General features: G+C 41.5%; 1 protein-coding gene across 2 annotated transcripts in view; it reads left to right on the top strand.

The window, feature by feature from the left end:
* The window catches only part of GRID1 (glutamate ionotropic receptor delta type subunit 1), an 840295-nt gene that overhangs the window by 500632 nt on the left and 320985 nt on the right, over window positions 1-18678 (top strand). For both annotated transcript variants that reach the window (XM_066349531.1, XM_066349530.1), the window contains one exon: window positions 4567-4620. In XM_066349531.1, the coding sequence (XP_066205628.1) occupies window positions 4567-4620 (54 nt within the window). The remainder of the gene's footprint in view (window positions 1-4566; window positions 4621-18678) is intronic.

Genomic DNA, 18678 nt, shown 5'->3' with positions numbered 1-18678 from the left:
TCTGCCAAGTACTAGCTGAGGTACCGGTGTAGAATATGAATTCGGATCCAGGTCTGAGTTCCCGGTCTGAAATGGGCATGAGAATGCCACCGGGCTTGCTGGGGCATTGTGGGTAAAAGTGGGATGTGTGGGCTGTGCAGTGGCGGAGGTGCTGTCTGGCGGTGTCTGGCCCCTGTCACCTTAGGAAATGACACAGACTGGTCCTGGAGGAAGGTTGAGAACCCGGAGGAAGGTGGATGAAAAGGGAATGTGGTGCTGGGAGGGACACTGCCCACTGGGCTGTGGGCAGTTAGGGCTCTTCCCACAGACCAGTAATTAGGAGGGACGGAGGGCTGCTCCCGCTAAGTCTGCAGGAGCCCCGCCTCTTCACCATCCGTCTCAGCTTCCATGTGAGTTGCTTTCTCTGGAAGAGGCTGCAGCCAAGTGCTATTTATCTCCATGTGGGGGAAAGAGGCTGAACAAATGAGCTGATGCTTAATTGATGAAGGGAAGTAGGGCAAGAAAGTTGGCCAGTTGTCCTGTGGAGTTTTCTGATCAATCCTCTCCATCAGTGTTCTCTGTGAATGAGTCCGAGGTCAGGTGGGAAGACTCCTTGGAGTAGCCAGAGCTCCCACCTCCTCTCTGGGAAGCACCGCAACTGAGTCAGGTCTCCGTGCTGCTGGTTCCTGCAGGAACACGAGGAGGACCACTTCAGATTCACGGTGCTTTCTGGGGCAGGGCTCCCAGTCCTGAGGGCCAAGAGGGAGGGCTGGAGCTCTGAAACACCACAGGATCCCCATTCTCAATGAATTTAGAACTCCTAAGGAGTGAGGCTCAGGGGCCCACATTTCTAAAAGCTCCCTAGGAGGCTCTTAGATTATTGGGGAAGGTCAAGAAGACATGACCACTGGTTTGAACTGCGAGCTGAACTCAGGCAGCTGGAGACTTCCTGCTCCATCCCGAGTGTGGAACGTGTGTTCTGCTTGCCTTCCGAGTTCTAGGAGCTGCCCAACGACATGTTGTTGAGATAATGATGTGGCACTGAGACCATCTGGGGTAGGTATATGACTGAACACAGTTAAGGTCCTCTACGTGCATAACTGCACCCACTTAAGATCTCTAACTAGACTTTTAAGCTTCTGGGGAGCAGGAGCAGAAAACTATTTGTCCTGCAGCCACTCAAGACGAGCCTTGTCAGTTTTCCTTGCTTATTACCAATCTGGAGTGGCCTGCCCTTTTCTCTGGTCTCTCCCTGCCCTTTGCCTTTGGGGGCAGGTTTCAGGTTATACCCAGGAAGCTCCTGGCCAGGTTTGCAGGGAAACATACATGCAGCCAGACTTGAGAATCGCTGCTGCGGACTGTTGGTGCATGACAGAGCTTTACGCCTCTCCCAGTGTCAGTCTCCATGCCGACACTTACTACCTTCCGGGCATTACTATTTGCCTTTCACTTCGGCATCCCACGAGACCTCTCTACTCCGGAGGCAACCTATTCCATCTTGAATGACTTCGAAAGTCAGAAAGTTCTTTCTTACATTGAGCTGGTATCTGCCTTCCTGATTCCTGGAGATCTTTGTCCTAGATCAGCTCTCAAAGGCTGCAAAGAGTAATTCCACTTTCTCTTGCACATGACAGCTCTTTATGTGTTTATAGGCACCTGTCCAAAACTGGCCTCTCAGCAACCCTGGTCACTGTTAACTGGCTGTTCATTTACACTGTTCCACTCTGTGACAGATTCCAGTCTGCAAGTGTCCTCTAGTTTGCAGGTGGCTTAATAGTCAATCCTTCAAAGAGCAGAACAGACCTGTAGCTTCTTGCCTTTTCATGGTCTTTACTCAACACCATTGCTTTCAAGTTTCATTTACCTTTCTGGTCCTGGAACCAAGTTTAGGACTTTGAGATCAGCCTTACAAACCATTTCTTTTCAGATAGAGTTCAGTCCTCTGGCTTACCGAGGTGTCACAGCCTCCTCCCTGCTCCATGCCATGCACAGGTTTGATGAGCGTGTGACTGATGTCTTCCATGTCAGAATTAAGGAAGCGCTGAGTGCTGGGGAGGAGGCACTGCAGATCCCAGCAGTGTGCTGCAGAGTATCCGCAGCGCTCCATGTGCCCATGTGTTCCTCCCAGCCTCTCCCTGCACCTCCTAGCTTCTGAAGATACTCATGAAAGTCTGCGTATTGAGAAGAGAGAGGCTCTGGGCTGGGTGGCAGTGACTCCATCCTGAGGTCCTTTCTCCTCTCCACCCCTTCTAAGCATGTGAAGTCTTCTTGGCTTCTGTGGAGAAGGACTGGTTTACCGAGTTTATAAAATGGGCAAAAGGTGTCTTCGGGACATTGCCCCATGAGGTACCCAGGCCAGTTCACACTCCTGTCTACACTTGTCTTCACGGGGGGCTGGCGTCCTCTTATTCAGAGTCTGGAGAAGGCATCTGTATTCTTCCCCCTGTCATAGCCCAGGAAATGCCCCTGTGCCAACTCTTGGTGGTCAGTTCAGTGTTCTGAGCTATCTGTAGAGATGAGGGGTGCTGGAGCTGGCCTTGGCACTCTGAGACCCTGTTTCCATGTGCTTGTTGTATTGGCCAGCAAGCTTGTCCCTTGCTTATGTAAGTGACGTTCTAAAATACCCTGTGTAATAACAGTGCTATGACCTGAGTCTCACATGTGGCTGTGTGCCTGGGGAGACTAGCCCCTTAGCCCTCTGTTTCTCATCTGTTAAGGAGAATGAGTCACATTTCTATGTACTGATGAGGAAAGCTATTCTTAATACATCAATACATCAAATAATGACAGTTTTGCTTGACCAGGCGATGGTGCTGTGGATAGAGCGTCAGACTGGGATGCGGAGGACCCAGGTTTGAAGCCCCAAGGTCGCCAGCTTGAGCGCGGGCTCATCTGGTTTAAACACAGCTCACCAGCTTGAGACCAAGGTCGTTGGCTCGAGCAAGGGGTCACTCACTCTCCTGTAGCCCTCTGGTCAAGTCACATATGAGAAAGCAATCAATGAACAACTAAGGTGTCACAATGAAGAGCTGATGCTTCTCATCTCCCTCCCTTCCTGTCTGTCTGTCTCTATCTGTCCCTCTCTCTGTCTCTGTCACAAAAAAATGACAGTTTTATCCTGATGTATATTTCATGATCTTATACTAATAAAAGAAATCTGTCTGATGTGTGTATTTAGCTATGTACTTGCAGATGTTATGAAACGCTTCTGGATGAGAATACTCAAATGTTCTCTAGGAGGTGAATTTTGAGGGATAATGGGGGCATATTTACTACTTTGGCACATTTTTTAACAAATGAGGCAGGGTTATGGGATGATATTGAACATTCTTATTTTTCTTCTAATGAAAAGAGTAATAATTACATTATAAAAATATAAGAAAGTAAAAATAAGAGGGGACTACAGCTTGATAGCTCTCTGCCAGGCTCGTAGAAGGCCTGGCACAGTGTTTGGCACTATGCAAGTACTTGGCACATGCAAAATGTGAGCATTTTTACCCAAGAACATGCTGGAAAGCTCTCAGTTCTCTCCACTTGTTTCTAAAAAGCACTCGTGAAATACCTGAGAAACAATGTGAGTAACTGGGCCCTCTCTGCGTTGTCCTCCGACACGTCATTCACACGGTCAGCAACATTTACTGAACACCTGCTATCATCCGCTCTGTGCTGGTTCTGGTGTAAGTTCCTAGGATGTAACTGTGACCAAAACAGATGTGGCCCCTGACCTCATGGAGACCCCTACAGGAAAGGAGATGGATAATAAGAAATAAATAGCCTGGCTTGTGACAGCGCAGTGGATAAAGCTTCCACCTGGAGTGCTGAGGTTGCCAATTCAAAACCCTGGGCTTTCTCGTCAAGGCACATACGGGAAGCAGCTACTATGAGTTGATGTTTCCTGCTTCTCCTCTCCTTCTCTCTCTCTCTCTCTCTTTCTCTTTTCTCCAAAAATCAATCAATTAAAAGAACCTTAAAAATAATGTGCTTTATTTAATAACAACAAAAAAAGAGGGAATAAACTGATAATTGTTTAAGCACAGAAATGGCCAGTGTTATAAGGAAACAGAGCAAAGCACTATGAGAGGGAGCGGTAGGGCTGGCGTGACTTGCACAGGATGGGAAGAGCCAGTTTTAAGGGTCCCATAGAACAGAAGGCAGCGCAGAGCCTCTGCTGGGAGCTGCTGTCTTTTGGGTGTCATTGAACTTGGTTGGACAAGCCTCCATAAACCGCTCTTCCAGGTTTCTGATCCTCTTGCCTTGAGCAGTGGTGACACTCATCTTCTAAGTGCCTCTCCGGGAGGGAAGGGGTGCCCAGGCTCAGGGCTCTGCAATGCCTGGAGGAACTGGGACTTGTAACTGTTCTCGGGGCTGCTGCAGGCGAGCCCTGTAAACAGCTGGAAGTCAGATGTGTGTTCAGATGACTTGTCTTGTAGCTAAGGCAGCCAGAGCTGGCCCCAGGGGACAGTATGCTTTGTGAGGAAATATTCTCCAAGAACAATGTTTATCAAACCCTGTCTCAACAATCATCCTATGTGTCTGCCAGCTTCTGGCTTGCTTCTGTTTATGCTTGTTTTCTTTTTCTCTCTGCAGGCCGTGGAGACCAACCTGGCTTCCAAGGACAGTCACTGGGTCTTTGTCAATGAGGTAAGAGCTCAGAGTGGTGAGGGCTGTGGCCTTCACTGAGCCCTCTGCCCCATGGGAAAGCCTTTTAGATTTGGTTCTGACTTGGGGTGAATGCCAGGGCTCCTCTGTGCCAAGACAGAAGGTCAGAGAGACTTGACCTGCCAAGATGTTCACCTGGAGCAGGTGGACAGCAGGGAAAGAACCTAGTCTTGAGTTCACAAGGGAGACTAAAGACAAAGAGAAGTTGTATCAGGTGTTCGATGTGTGGAGAAAGAGAAGGCAGCCAATCAGGTCAGGGGCTATAGATTAGAGTGGTTAGAAAGTGTGGTGCAGAGGTGGTAGGGCAAAGGATGAGGAGACAACAGGGCCTGCATTTCGTGCAGGAGGCCGAAGGGGTATTATGTGATTGTGTGTGAGTGTATGTACATCAGAGTATGTGTGTGAGCATATATGCATGTAGGAATGCATGTGTGTGAGTGTGTGTGGATACATGTATATGCATAAGTATGCATGTGAGTGTCTGAGAGTGTGTGCATGTGCACATGTGAGTGTAAAGGTGTGTGTGTATGCATGTGCACATTCCCCATGCCATTGGTGGGGGTGAGATCTTTTTAATTATTTAAAGGTAATGAATGGGAAATCTCTCCCACTGACTGGCTTGTCTACTGGTTTGGCCCAGAAAGGAATGGCAGCACCACGGTTTCCCGGTGGCTTGATCAGCTCTTCACTAATTACCCCTGGCTTCCTCCATGCTGCAGGCATTGCCCAAGAGTGGCTGGAACCACATGTCTTAGCTTTCTTGAAGAATCCCCTCTTTTCACAATTCAGTCATGAAGCTCTGACCAGGGCAGCCTTTGTGATGACGCTTGTAGGCTTTTTAGAAAGCTGACTTTAGGTGTTTCCTGGTGCCTACTTTCATCAGGACTGTGGCCCTGGCTGCTTTCAAATTAACTGATCGGTTTCTAATGGCCACATTCTAGAAGATGCAAAGTTTATGATGCCGTTAATGTATTTGTTTATGATTTGTGTTTCTTCTTTGGCTTAGTGTTCATATAGCTGAAATAGTCTAGGGTGGCTTATTTTAATGATTTCGCAGGTATATCCAACAATCATTGCTTGTGAGGCCCACTTTTCTTGGTTTTTCTCTATAAACTCACATCTTATTAGCCCACGCCCACGTCCCCATGGGCCAGCTGGGGACATGTGCAGTGACCGTTTACTTACCTTGAGTTGCTGATGGTGACGCTCGTCTTTGGGAGAAGGGACATGACTGCCACCTCCCTGTTCTTCAGAGCCTGTGTGAGTCCTCCTCGGTCCTGGCGAGGTTTTGATCCTCTGGGTTTTACCAGCTTCTCTACAGATCTTCAAAGTCCAGTTTTCTTTGTTCCAGAGGAAGGATGCATTCCAGGTGCCCCTGAAGGCAAATGTGTGCTACTGGCTTCATTTGTTGGTGACTCCTCCAAATCGGAGAGCCAGAGTTTCTCTGTTGCCAGTCTTCAAAAGTGCTCCGTTCTTATGTTTCTAACCTGCTTCCTTTTCTCTTCACTACATCAGACTCACCCCAGGGCCCTCAGTCCCTGTCCCTCTTGATCTCCTCTTCAGGGCTTGGGTTCACTTCAGACATTTCCAGGGCACTGGAACCCAGGATTGACTTCATGTCACTGGATGGAGTCAGGCGTAGGCACACCTGTCAGAGCCAAACTGCAACAGCCTCACCTAAGAGAATGGCTGTGCCCCACCCCAGTCAGCATGCACCCTGGGCCATCACACCCTGGGCTGATGCTGTCCTGTGAAAGGGACCTTTCTTTCTCTGGGCTTCCTATGGGGAGGTTCTATGGGGGAAGTTCTTCCTCGCAAGAGTGAAGGAATAGCAGCTCCCATTGCTTGATCATCCTTGAGATGCCAGGCACCTTACAACTGTTCCCATCCTTCGTCCTCATCAACAGCCCTGATGGCAGTTATTATTATCTCACTTTACAGATGGGAAAAGGGAGGCTTCAGAGGTACAATCATGTGTTCAAGGTCATGGTGCATTTGATATTCTGTATGAAGACTGTCTGGCTCCAAAGTTCTTACTAAGTGGCATCATCATGCACATGGCCCTGGCAAAGATACTTAACTGGTGGCCAGTCTCTGGCTCAGTAAGGCCAGTCAGTAGGGCTCAAGTATGCACTGACAGAGGTGCTCATGGGCATTCTTTTTTTATTTTTTTAAAAGTGATCTTATATTTCTTTTTTCTTAAATTGAATTTATTAGGATGACACTAGTTAACACAATTATATAGATTTCAGGTGCCCAATTCTACAACACATCTCTGTGTTTTCTTCTAGGATTTTTATGCTTTAGTGTCTAATGTTTAAGTCTTTAATCTATTTTGAGTTTATTCTTGTGTATGGTTTAAGAAGGAGGTCTAGTTTTGTTTTTTTTTGCATGTATCTGTTCAATTTTCCCAATACCATTTTATAAATAGACTGTCCTTACCCCTTTGTGTGTTCTTGCCTCCTTTGTAAAATATGAATTGTCCTTAAAGGTATGGGTTGATTTCTGCACTCTCTGTTCTGTTCCATTGATCTGGCTGTTTTATACCAGTACCATGCTGTTCTGATTACTATGGCCTTGTAGTATAGTTTGATATCAGGTAGTGTGATTCCTCTATCTTTGTTCTTCTTTCTCAAGATTGCTGTGGCTATTCAGGGTCTTTTGTGGCTCCATATAAATTTTTGGAATATTTGTTCTAGTTCTGTGAATTACACCATTGCTATTTTAATAGGAAATTACATTAAATCTATAGATTTCTTTGGGTGATATGGACATTTTAATGATGTTAATTCTTCTTATCCATGAACATGGTATATGCTTCCACTTGTTTGTATCTTCAGTTTTTTTCTTTAGTATCTTATAATTTCCTGAGTATATATCTTTTACATCCTTGGTTAAATTTATTCCTAGGTATTTTTTAAAGCAATTGTGAATGGTATTGTTTTCTTTTTTTCCTTAAGTGAGAAATGGGGAGGCAGAGAGACAGACTCCATATGTGCCCTGACCAGGATCCACCTGGAAAGTCCCCTATGGGGTGATGCTATGCCCATCTGGGGCTGTTGCTCCATTGCTCAGCAACCAAGCTACGTAGCACCTGAGGTGAGGCCATGGAGTCATCCTCAGCACCTGGGGCCAACTTGCTCCAGCTGAACCATAGCTGTGGGAGGAGAAGAGAGATAGAGAGAGAGAGAAGGAAGAGGGGGAGGGGTGGAGAAGCAAATGGTCACTTCTTCTGTGTGCCCTTACCAGGAATTGAACCCAGGACATCCACACCCTGGGCTAATGTTCTACCACTAAACCAACTGACCAGGGCTGACTGGTGTTGTTTTCTTGGTTTCCCTTTCTGATAGTCCATTATTGGTGTATAAAAATGCAACTGATTTCTGGGTATTTATTTTGTATACTTCTACTACATCTAATACATCTAATACATCTAATACATCTATTAGTTCTAGTATATTTTTTGTGGCTTCTTTAGGGTTTTCTATGTACAGTATCATGTCATCTGCAAATAATGACAGTATTACTTCTTTTCCAATTTGGATGTCTCTTTTATTTCTTCTTGTATGATTACTGTGGCTAGGACTTCCAGTATTATATTGAATAAGAGTGGTGATATGAGGACCTGTAGATGGCAGCAGAGTAGGTGGACACACAGACGCCCAGCTCTCACCACCAAACTGGAATACAAATCAATTTAGGAAAAATCAGTGTGAAAAACCAACTCTGGACTACAAAAACAGCTCTCAAAAACCAAGGAGCAAAGAAGAAACCACAACAAACCTGGTAGGGAGCACCTGAATCTCCCCTGCTTACAGGAATGGAGTGAGGGGTTGAGGCTGAGAGCCCAGAGGGGATCTCTCTCCAGAGAAAAGAGCAAAAATTATTGCTCACAGCCACTTGCCTGGCGACCAGGGAGTGAGGTGTGTTGAAAAGACCAGCTTATCTCCCAAGTGGAAAGGAAAGAGAGAGGGACAGTCTGTGAGGGGCTAAGGAATGCAAGAGATGACCTAAAAAAAGCTGACTCATTCATGCTGGAGGCAGCCATAGCTGGGGGAGGGACTGATCCTTCCCCACAAAACAGTACTGAATTGCTTCTGGATCAGAGATCTCCAGATATCTCTCCAGCTCCAATCAGCAAAACAAGACACAGCTGAAAACAAGAAGTGGGGAGGAGAGGAAGTAACTCAGGTCTCCATGGGGATCTGAGATACACCTCCCCCTACTGAAGCTGAGAAAACACCCTGCCCCCAGAGAGATTAGTTGGTGGAAGAGGCCTTCAGAGTCTCAGGTTACACCCATCACATTCCTGGATACAGATTCAAGGAAGCCCCCTGCTGAGATCAGTAAACAAGACTATCACCTGTTAAGAAAACAAACAATTCAAGACTTCAAAGCTGCCCAAATCCGAAATTGGATTACAAATAATAGCCGATACCAACCCAAGAAGACCTAGAAATAACACAACTGAAAACTGGAGGCAGACAACACCAAGCCTAGACTCAACCAGCTCTATAAGCAAAACACCCAAACACAGACCTAATGAGAAGACAAAAAAGTGCAATCCAAATGAAACCACAAGAGACACCTTCATGAGATGAACTGAGTGATATGGAAATAATCAAACTTCCAGATGCGGAGTTCAAAATAATGATTGTAAGGATGCTTAGGGATCTTCGCACACCAATGGATGGTCATTATGAACACCTAAATAAAGAAATAGCAAGTAAAAAAGAATCAGTCGGGGATGACAAATACAATATCAGAAATAAAGACCACAATGGAAGGAATTAAAAACAGGATAGATAGAGCTGAGGATCAAATCAGCAAGTTGGAGGACAACTGGAATGAAGGCATAAAAGCAGAGAAGAGAAAAGAAGAGACTCAAAAAATCAGAGGAAACTCTTAGAGAGCTCTGTGACAACATGAAGAGAAATAACATCTGCATCATAAGGGTTCCTGAAGAAGAAGAAAAAGAACAAGGGATAGAGACTTTGTTCAATCATATCATAGCTGAAAACTTCCCTAAATTAATGCAGGAGAAACTTTCACAAGTTCAAGAAGCACAGAGGACTCTGTTAAAGAGAAACCCAAAGAAACCTATACCAAGACACATCATAATTAAAATACCAAAGCTAAGCAATAAAGAGAAAATATTAAAAGCTGCTAGAGAAAAAAAAGCTATCACCTACAAAGGAGCCCCATAAGGATGACATCCGACTTCTTAACAGAAACACTTGAGGCCAGAAGGGAATGGCAAGAAATATTCAAAGTAATGCAGAACAAGAATCTACAACCAAGACTACTTTATCCAGCAAGGCTATCGTTTAAAATCGAAAAAGAAATAAAAAGCTTCCCAGACAAAAAACAACTCAAGGAATTCATTACAACTAAACCAATGCTGCAGGAAATGTTAAGGGGCCTGTTATAAACAGATCAAAGTGGGAAAAGAATATAGCAAAAAAGGAATACAGCTTTAAAAAATAAAATGGCAATAAACAACTACATATCAATAATAACCTTAAATATAAATGGATTAAATGATCCAATCAAAAGACATAGGGTAGCTGCATGGATAAGAAAACAGGACCCATACATATGTGTCTACAAGAGACACACTTTAGAACAAAAGATACACAAAGATTGAAGGTAAAAGGATGGAAAAAAACATTTCATGCAAATGGAAATGAAAATAAAGCTGCAGTAGCAATACTTATATCAGACAAATTGGACTTTAAAACACAGGATATAGTAAGAGATAAAGAAAGCCACTAAATAATGATAAAGGGAGTAATCCAACAGGAAGATATACCTATTATAAATATCTACGCACCTAATATAGGAGCACCAAAATATATAAAGCAGACTTTGATGGATTTAAAGGGCGAGATCAACAGCAATACTATAATAGTAGGGGATTTCAATACCCCACTAACATCACTAGATAGATCCTCAAGAAAGAAAATTAACAAAGAAATAGCAGACTTATTGGACACACTAGATCAACTCAATTTAATAGATATCTTCAGAACCTTTCACCCTAAAGCAGCAGAATATACATTCTTTTCAAGTGCTCATGGTACATTCTCTAGGATAGACCACATGTTAGGGCAGAAAAGTGGTCTCAAGAAATTTAAGAAGATTAAAATCATATCAAGCACTTTCTCCGATCACAACGGCATGAAATTAGAAAAGAACCACAACAGAAAAGCTCAAAATTTTTCAAACACATGGAAACTAAATAGCAGGTTGTTAAATAACGAATGGATTAAGAATGAGATCAAAGAAGAAATAAAAAAATTCCTAGAAACGAATGACAATGAGCATACAACTCAAAATTTATGGGACACAGCAAAAGCAGTACTGAGAGGGAAGTTCATAGCACTACAGGCACACTTTCAGAAGCTAGAAAAAGCTCAAATAAACAACTTAACCCTGCACCTAAAAGAACTAGAAAAAGAACAGCAAGTAAAGCCCAAATGTAGTAGAAGGAAGGAAATAATAAAGATCAGAGCAGAAATAAATGACACAGAGGCTAAAGAAACAATACAAAGGATCAATGAAACTAGGAGCTGGTTCTTTGAAAAGGTAAACAAGATTGATGAACCTTTAACTAGACTCACCAAGACAAAGAGAGAGAGGACTCAAATAAATAAAATTAGAAGTGAAAGTGGAAAAATAACAACTGACACAACAGAAATACAAAATATTGTAAGAAAACACTATGAAGAACTGTATGCCAAAAAACTAGACAACCTAGATGAAATGGACAAATTCCTTGAAACATACAATCTTCCAAAAATCAATCTGGAAGAATCAGAAAACCTAAACAGACCAATTACACCAAATGAGATCGAAACAGTTATCAAAAAACTCCCAACAAAGAAAAGTCCGGGGCCTGATGGCTTCACAACTGAATTCTACCAAATATTCAAAGAAGAACTAACTCCTATCCTTCTCAAACTATTTCAAAAAATTCAAGAGGAAGGAAGACTTCCAAGCTCCTTTTATGAGGCGAGCATAATTCTGATTCCAAAACCAGGCAAAGACAACAAAAGAAAGAAAATTATAGGCCAATATCTCTGATGAATATAGATGCTAAAATCCTCAACAAAATATTAGCAAACCGGATCCAACAATATATGGTAAAAATCATACACCATGATCAAGTGGGATCTATTCTTGGGAGGCAAGGCTGGTACAATATTCGTAAAGCAATCAATGTGATTCATCACATAAACAAAAAGAAGGAGAAAAGCACATGATAATTTTAATAGATGCAGAAAAAGCATTTGATAAAATCCAGCACCCATTCATGATCAAAACTCTCAGCAAAGTGGGAATACAGGGAACATACCTCAACATGATAAATCCATCTATGAAAAACATCATACTCAATGGGCAAAAATTAAAAGCAATACCCTTAAGATCAGGAACAAGGCAGGGGTGCCCCCTTTCACCACTCTTATTTAACATAGTCCTGGAAGTCCTACCCACGGCAATCAGACAAGAAGAAGAAATAAAAGGCATTCAAGTTGGAAAAGAAGAAGTAAAACTATCATTATTTGCAGATGATATGATATTGTATATAGAAAACCCTAAAATCTCAGTCAAAAAACTACTGGACCTGATAAATGAATTCAGCAAGGTGGCAGGATACAAAATCAATACTCAGAAATCTGAGGCATTTTTATGCACTAACAATGAACTGTCAGAAAGAGAAATCAAGGAATCAATCCCCTTTACCATTACAACCAAAAAAATAAAGTACCTAGGAGTAAACTTAACCAAGGAGACTAAAGACTTGTACTCGGAAAATTACAAAGCATTGATAAAAGAAATCAAGGAAGATACAAACAAGTGGAAGCATATACCGTGCTCATGGTTAGGAAGAATAAACATCATTAAAATGTCTATATTACCCAAAGCAATCTATAAATTCAATGCAATACCAATTAAAATACCAATGACATACTTCAAAGATATAGATCACATATTCCAAAAATTTATATGGAACCAAAAGAGCACATGAATAGCCTCAGCAATCTTAAAAAAGAAGAATAAAGTGGGAGGTATCACACTTCCTGATATCAAGTTATACTACAAGGCCATTGTACTCAAAACAGCCTGGTACTGGCATAAGAACAGGCATATAGATCAATGGAACAGAACAGAGAACCCAGAAATAAACCCACAGCTCTATGCACAACTGATATTTGACAAAGGAGGTAAGGAAATACAATGGAGTAAAGACAGCCTCTTTAACAAATGGTGTTGGGAAAATTGGACAGCTACCTGCAAAAAAATGAAACTAGATCACCAGCTCACACCACTCACAAAAATAAACTCAAAATGGATAAAAGACTTAAATGTAGGGCGTGAAACCATAAGCAACTTAAAAGAAACCATAGGCAGTAAGCTCTCGGACATCTCTCGGAGCAATATATTTGCTGATTTATCTTCACGGGGAAGTGAAATAAAAGACAGGATAAACAAATGGGACTATATCAAACTAAAAAGCTTTTGCACAGCTAAAGACAATAAGAACAGAATAAAAAAACAAAGTACACAATGGGAGAATATATTTTACAATACGTCTGATAAGAGGTTAATAACCAAAATTTATAAAGAACTTGTAAATCTCAACACCAGGAAGACAAACAATCCAATCCAAAAATGGGCAAAAGAAATGAATAGACACTTCTCCAAAGAGGACATACAGATGGCCAATAGGCATATGAAAAAATGCTCAACATCACTAATCATTAGAGAAATGCAAATTAAAACCACAATGAGATATCACCTCACACCAACAAAACAACACAGAATAAGTGCTGGCGAGGATGTGAAGAAAAGGGAACCCTCCTGCACTGCTGGTGGGAATGCAGACTGGTGCAGCCACTGTGAAAAACAGTATGGAGATTCCTCAAAAAACTGAAAATCGAACTGCCTTTTGACCCAGCTATCCCACTTTTAGGAATATACCCCAAGAACACCATAGAATGGCTCCAAAAGGAGAAATGTACCCCCATGTTTGTGGCAGCATTGTTCACAATAGTGAAGATCTGGAAACAGCCCAAGTGTCCATCAAAGGACGAGTGGATTAAAAAGCTTATGGTACATATATATTATGGAATACTACTCAGCCATAAGAAATGACGACATAGAATTGTTTACAATAACATGGAATGGCCTTGATAACATTATACGGAGTGAAATAAGTAAATCAGAAAAAAACTAAGAACTAGTTATATGAATTCATACATAGATGGGACATAAAAATGAGACTCAGAGACATGAACAAGAATGTAATGGCAATGGGATTGGGGGGGTGGGGGTGAGGGAATGGGCAAGGAAGGAGAGAGGAGGTGGGGGAGGGGAGGGGCACAAAGAAAACCAGATAGAAGGTGACAGAAGACAATTTGACTTTGGGGGAGAGGTATACAGCACAATCAAATGTCAAAATAATCTGGAGATGTTTTCTCTCCACATATGTACCCTGATTTATAAATGTCACTGCATTAAATTTAATAAAAAAAAAAAAGGAGTGGTGATATTGGACATCTCTGCCTTGTTCCTGATCTTAAGGGAAATACTTGTAATTTTTGCCCATTGAGTATGATGTTGGCTGTGGATTTGTCATATATGGCCTCCCTTATTACCTGCAGGTATGTACCCCCAACTCACATTTTGCTGAGAGTTTTTAACATAAATGGGTGCTGAATTTTATCAAATGCTTTTTCTGCATCTATTGATATGATCATGTGATTTTTATCCTACATTTTGTTTATATAGTATATCACATTTATTAATTTACATTTGTTGTACCAACCTTACATCCCCAGAATAACTTCCACTTAATCATAGTATATGACCTTCTTAATGTATTGCTAGATCCAGTTTGCTAAATATTTTGTTCAGGATTTTAGCATTTATGTTTATCAGGGATATTGAACTATAGTTTTCTTTCTTGTAGTGTCTTTATCTGGTTTTAGAAGTGGTATAATGCTGGCCTCATAAAATGAGCTTGGGAGCCTTCCTGCTTCTTGAAATTTTTGAAATAGTTTGAGAAGGATAGGTGTTAATTCTTTGATTGTTTGGTAAAATTCATCTGTGAAGCCATCTGGTCTAGTACTTTTGTTTCTTGGGAGTTTTTTAATTACCTGCTTCAATTTCACTGACTGTAATCTATCTATTCAGAGTCTCTGATTTTTCATGATTCAGTTTTGGAACAATGTATGTTTCTAGGGATTTATTGATTTCATTCAGATTGTTCAAATTTTTGGCATATATTTGTTCGTAACATTTTCTAACAATCTTTGGATTCCTTTGTTATCTGTTGTTACTTCTCTTTCATATCTGATGTTATATATTTAGGTTTTCTCTTTTTTCTTGATGAGTCTAGTTATAGATATGTTGATCTTGTTTATTTTTTCAAAGAACCAGCTCTTGATTTCATTGATTTTTTTGTATTTTTTAGTCTATATTTTATTTATTTATGCTTTGATCTTTATTATTTCCTTTCTTCTATTTACCCTGGGCTTTGTCTGTTTGTTGTTCTTTTTCAACTTACTTTAAATGTAAGTTTAGGATATTCATTTGAGACTTTGCTTGTTTCATGAGGAAGGCCTGTAATGCTGGAAATTTTCCTCTTACTGCTTTTGCTTTGTCCCATAAATTTTGCATTGTTAGTTCTCATTTTCACTTGTTTAAAGGAAATTTTTTATTTTTTCCTTGATCTCATTGTTAACCCATTCATTGTTTAGTAACATATTGTTTAGCCTCAATGTCTTTTTGTGCTTCTTGGGTTTTTTCTTGTGATTAATTTTTCATTTCATGCCATTATGGTCAGAGAAGAGGTTGATATGATTGCAATTTTCTTAAATTTATTGACATTTGTTTTGTGTCCTTACATGTGGTCTATCCTAGAAAATGTTTCATGTGCACTTAGAAATGATGTGTGTTCTCCTTTTTTGGGGTGAAATGCTCTGAAGAGATCAATTAAATCTAGCTGATTTAATCTGTCATTTAAGGCCTCTATCTACTTACGCATTTTCTGTCCGGAGGATCTAGCTATTGATGTTGATGGGGTGTTAAAATTCCCTATTATGACTGTATTGCTGTCAGTATCACCTTTTATGTCCATCAAGATTTGCTTTACATATTTATATGCTCCTACACTGGGTGAGTAAACGTTTACAAAGATTATCTCCTGTTACTGGATTGTCTCTTTATCATTATGTAGTGTCCTTTTTTGTCTCTAACTATAGACTTTGTTTTAGAGTCTATTTTGTCAAATATAAGTATTGCTACTCAGGTTTTTAAAATTCCATTTGCATGAAATATCTTTTTCCTTCCCTTCTAGTTTGTGTGTATCTCATGTTCTGAGGTGGGTTTCTTGTAGACAGCATATGGATGGGTCTTTTGATTGGAGCATTTAAGCTATTTTCATTTAAAGTAATTATTGATAGATATATATTTATTGCCGTTTTTTTTTCTTTTAACTGTGTTCCTTTGTCTTTTTTTCCCTGTATTTATTTTTATAGCAGGCTCTTTACCATTTCTTATAATACTTGTTTGGTGTTAAAAACTCCTTTAGTTTTTTTTTTTTTTTTTGTCTGGGGGAAGATCTTTATTTCTCCTTTAATTTTAAATGATAGCCTTGCTGGGTAAGTAGTCTTGGTTGTAGGTCCTTGGTTTTTATCACTTTGGAGAATTCATGCAAATCCCTTCTGGCCTGCAATGTTTCTGTTGAGAAATCAGTTGACAGTCTGATGGGAGCTCCCTTTAGGTAACTAACTGTCTTTCTTTTGCTGCTTTTAAGATTGTCTCTTTGTCTTTAGCCTTTGCCATTTTAATTATGATGTGTCTTGATGTGGCTTCTTTTGGGTTCATTCGTTTGGGACCTTCTGTGCTTCCTGGACTTGAGTATCTTTTTCCTTCACCTGGTTAAGGAATATTTTGGTCATTATTTCTTCAAATAGGTTCTTGATCCCTTGCTCTCTCTCTTCTTCTTCTGGCACCTCCATTATATGGATGTTGTTGTTCTTCATGTTATCCCAAAGGCCCTTTAAACTCTTTTTATTATTTTTAGTTCTTTTTTCTTTTTGCTGCTCTGATTGGGTATTTTTTCTACCTGTCTGCCAAATTGCTCATTTGATCCAGTGGGTTGGGCTTTAGAGCCTGGAGTGTGGGTCTTATGGCAGCCAGGAAGGTGGTTCTGCTGAGTGTCCTGTGAGGAGAAGCTCCAGTCAGATTCACGGGAAAGTGGGAGGAATGACTCCTTCCTCAAAGCCAGACAACTTGAGGCACTGTCACCTCTGCGTCGGTGCAGCCCTCTACTCCCTGGCCAAGGTGGCTGACTCCTCATCAGGACCTAGTATCTTCAGCATGGGCCAGATTTCTTTCCACCAGGCTGTTGTTGCACGGAGGGGAGTGCTCTGCCCTAGAATGCTGGTGACTGCGGAATGGGAGAGTGACTCTGCACAGGGATTTTGGTAGCTGTCCCCCTGTGTCACAAACTGCAGACAACTCTCTTGTAACTCTAGTCCGCTCAGCTTCCCTCTGCTGGAGCCCAGAGGAAGTGGCTGAGAATGGGATCTGTGCACTGTCACTTTAAGAGGGTGCCGGATCCCTCCTCTGTCTCAGTTCTGTTCCTCAGTTCTCATTGTTCCTTGGATTCCTCAAATGAGTGAGGTCATATGACATTTTTCTTTCTCTGCCTGGTTTATTTCACTCAACATAATAGTTTCCAGGTCCATCCATGTTGTCGCAAAAGGTAATATTTTCTTTTTTTTTTCATGGCCCCATAGTATTCCATTGTATATATGTACCATGGCTTTTTAATCCATTCGTCCACTGACGGACACTTGGGTTGTTTCCAGATCTTCGCTATTGTGAATAATGCTGCCATAAGCATGGGGTGCATTTCTTTTCTTCAGTCAGTGATATGGTGTTCTTGGGGTATATTCCTAAAAGTGGGATGGCTGGGTCAAAAGGCAGATCCATTTTTAATTTTTTGAGGAATCTCCATAGGAAAAGAGGACAGAGGGAAAGGGGATGATAGGATGGGATAAACCTGAAGGGAAGGGGGGAGGGCACTATAGGGAGGTGGGTAAGGGAGCTGTTGAGGAGAATATGGGGGAGGGGGTATGCATTCGGGATGACCCTAGAACAGGGGTTGGGAACCTATGGCTCGTGAGCCAGATGTGGCTCTTTTGATAGCTGCATCTGGCTCACAGACAGATCTTTAATAATAATAAAAAAATAACGTTAAAGATATAAAACATTCTCATGTATTACAATCCATTCATTTCCTACCGCTCATGTTCATGGTTGCATGTGGCTAGAGCCAATCACAGCTGTCCTCCGGGACAACACCAAATTTTTATTGGATAATGCGTAAGGTACACGGGTTGTTGTGAGGTCAGGAAGTAAACTTCCCTCCTTTTAATCAAGTAGTCAGCTAGCTAATTGCAGAAACCCTTATGATGAAGAAAGAAACCCTTATGATAAAGAAGATGGCTAAAAGAAAAAAAGATGAGGAGTATCATACTTTTCAGCAGGAATGGACAGAGGAATTCGCCTTTGTGGAGAGAGCAGGTTCTGCAGTGTGTCTAATATGCAATGATAAAATTGCATCGATGAAACAGTCAAATATAAAGTGACACTTCGACACACACCATACTACATTTGCATAGAAATATCCAGGGAGGGACAGCAGGAAGAAAGCATGTCAAGAGGTACTGTGCAGAGTGCAAGCTAGTCAGCAGCAACTCTGTGTTTGGACCCAACAAGTGACTGGAATTCGGCTAGCTTTGCTGGTGCTTTAGCAATTGTGAGAAACGGAAAGCCATTCACAGATGGGGAGTATGCCAAAACATTCATGCTTGATGTTGCCAGTGAACTTTTTGACGACTTTTCAGATAAAGACAAGATAATCAAACGAATATAAACATGCCTCTGTTGGTAAGAACTGTTCACGATTGTACCATCATGATGGCAAATCAAATTGAGGCAATACAAGTGAAGGACCATAAA

The sequence above is a fragment of the Saccopteryx leptura genome, chromosome 9 (assembly GCF_036850995.1).
Source record: "Saccopteryx leptura isolate mSacLep1 chromosome 9, mSacLep1_pri_phased_curated, whole genome shotgun sequence".
NCBI classification, from domain to species: Eukaryota; Metazoa; Chordata; class Mammalia; order Chiroptera; family Emballonuridae; genus Saccopteryx; species Saccopteryx leptura.
The sequence above is the reverse complement of the archived record's forward strand: the minus strand, read 5'-3'. Positions and strand labels throughout refer to the sequence as shown.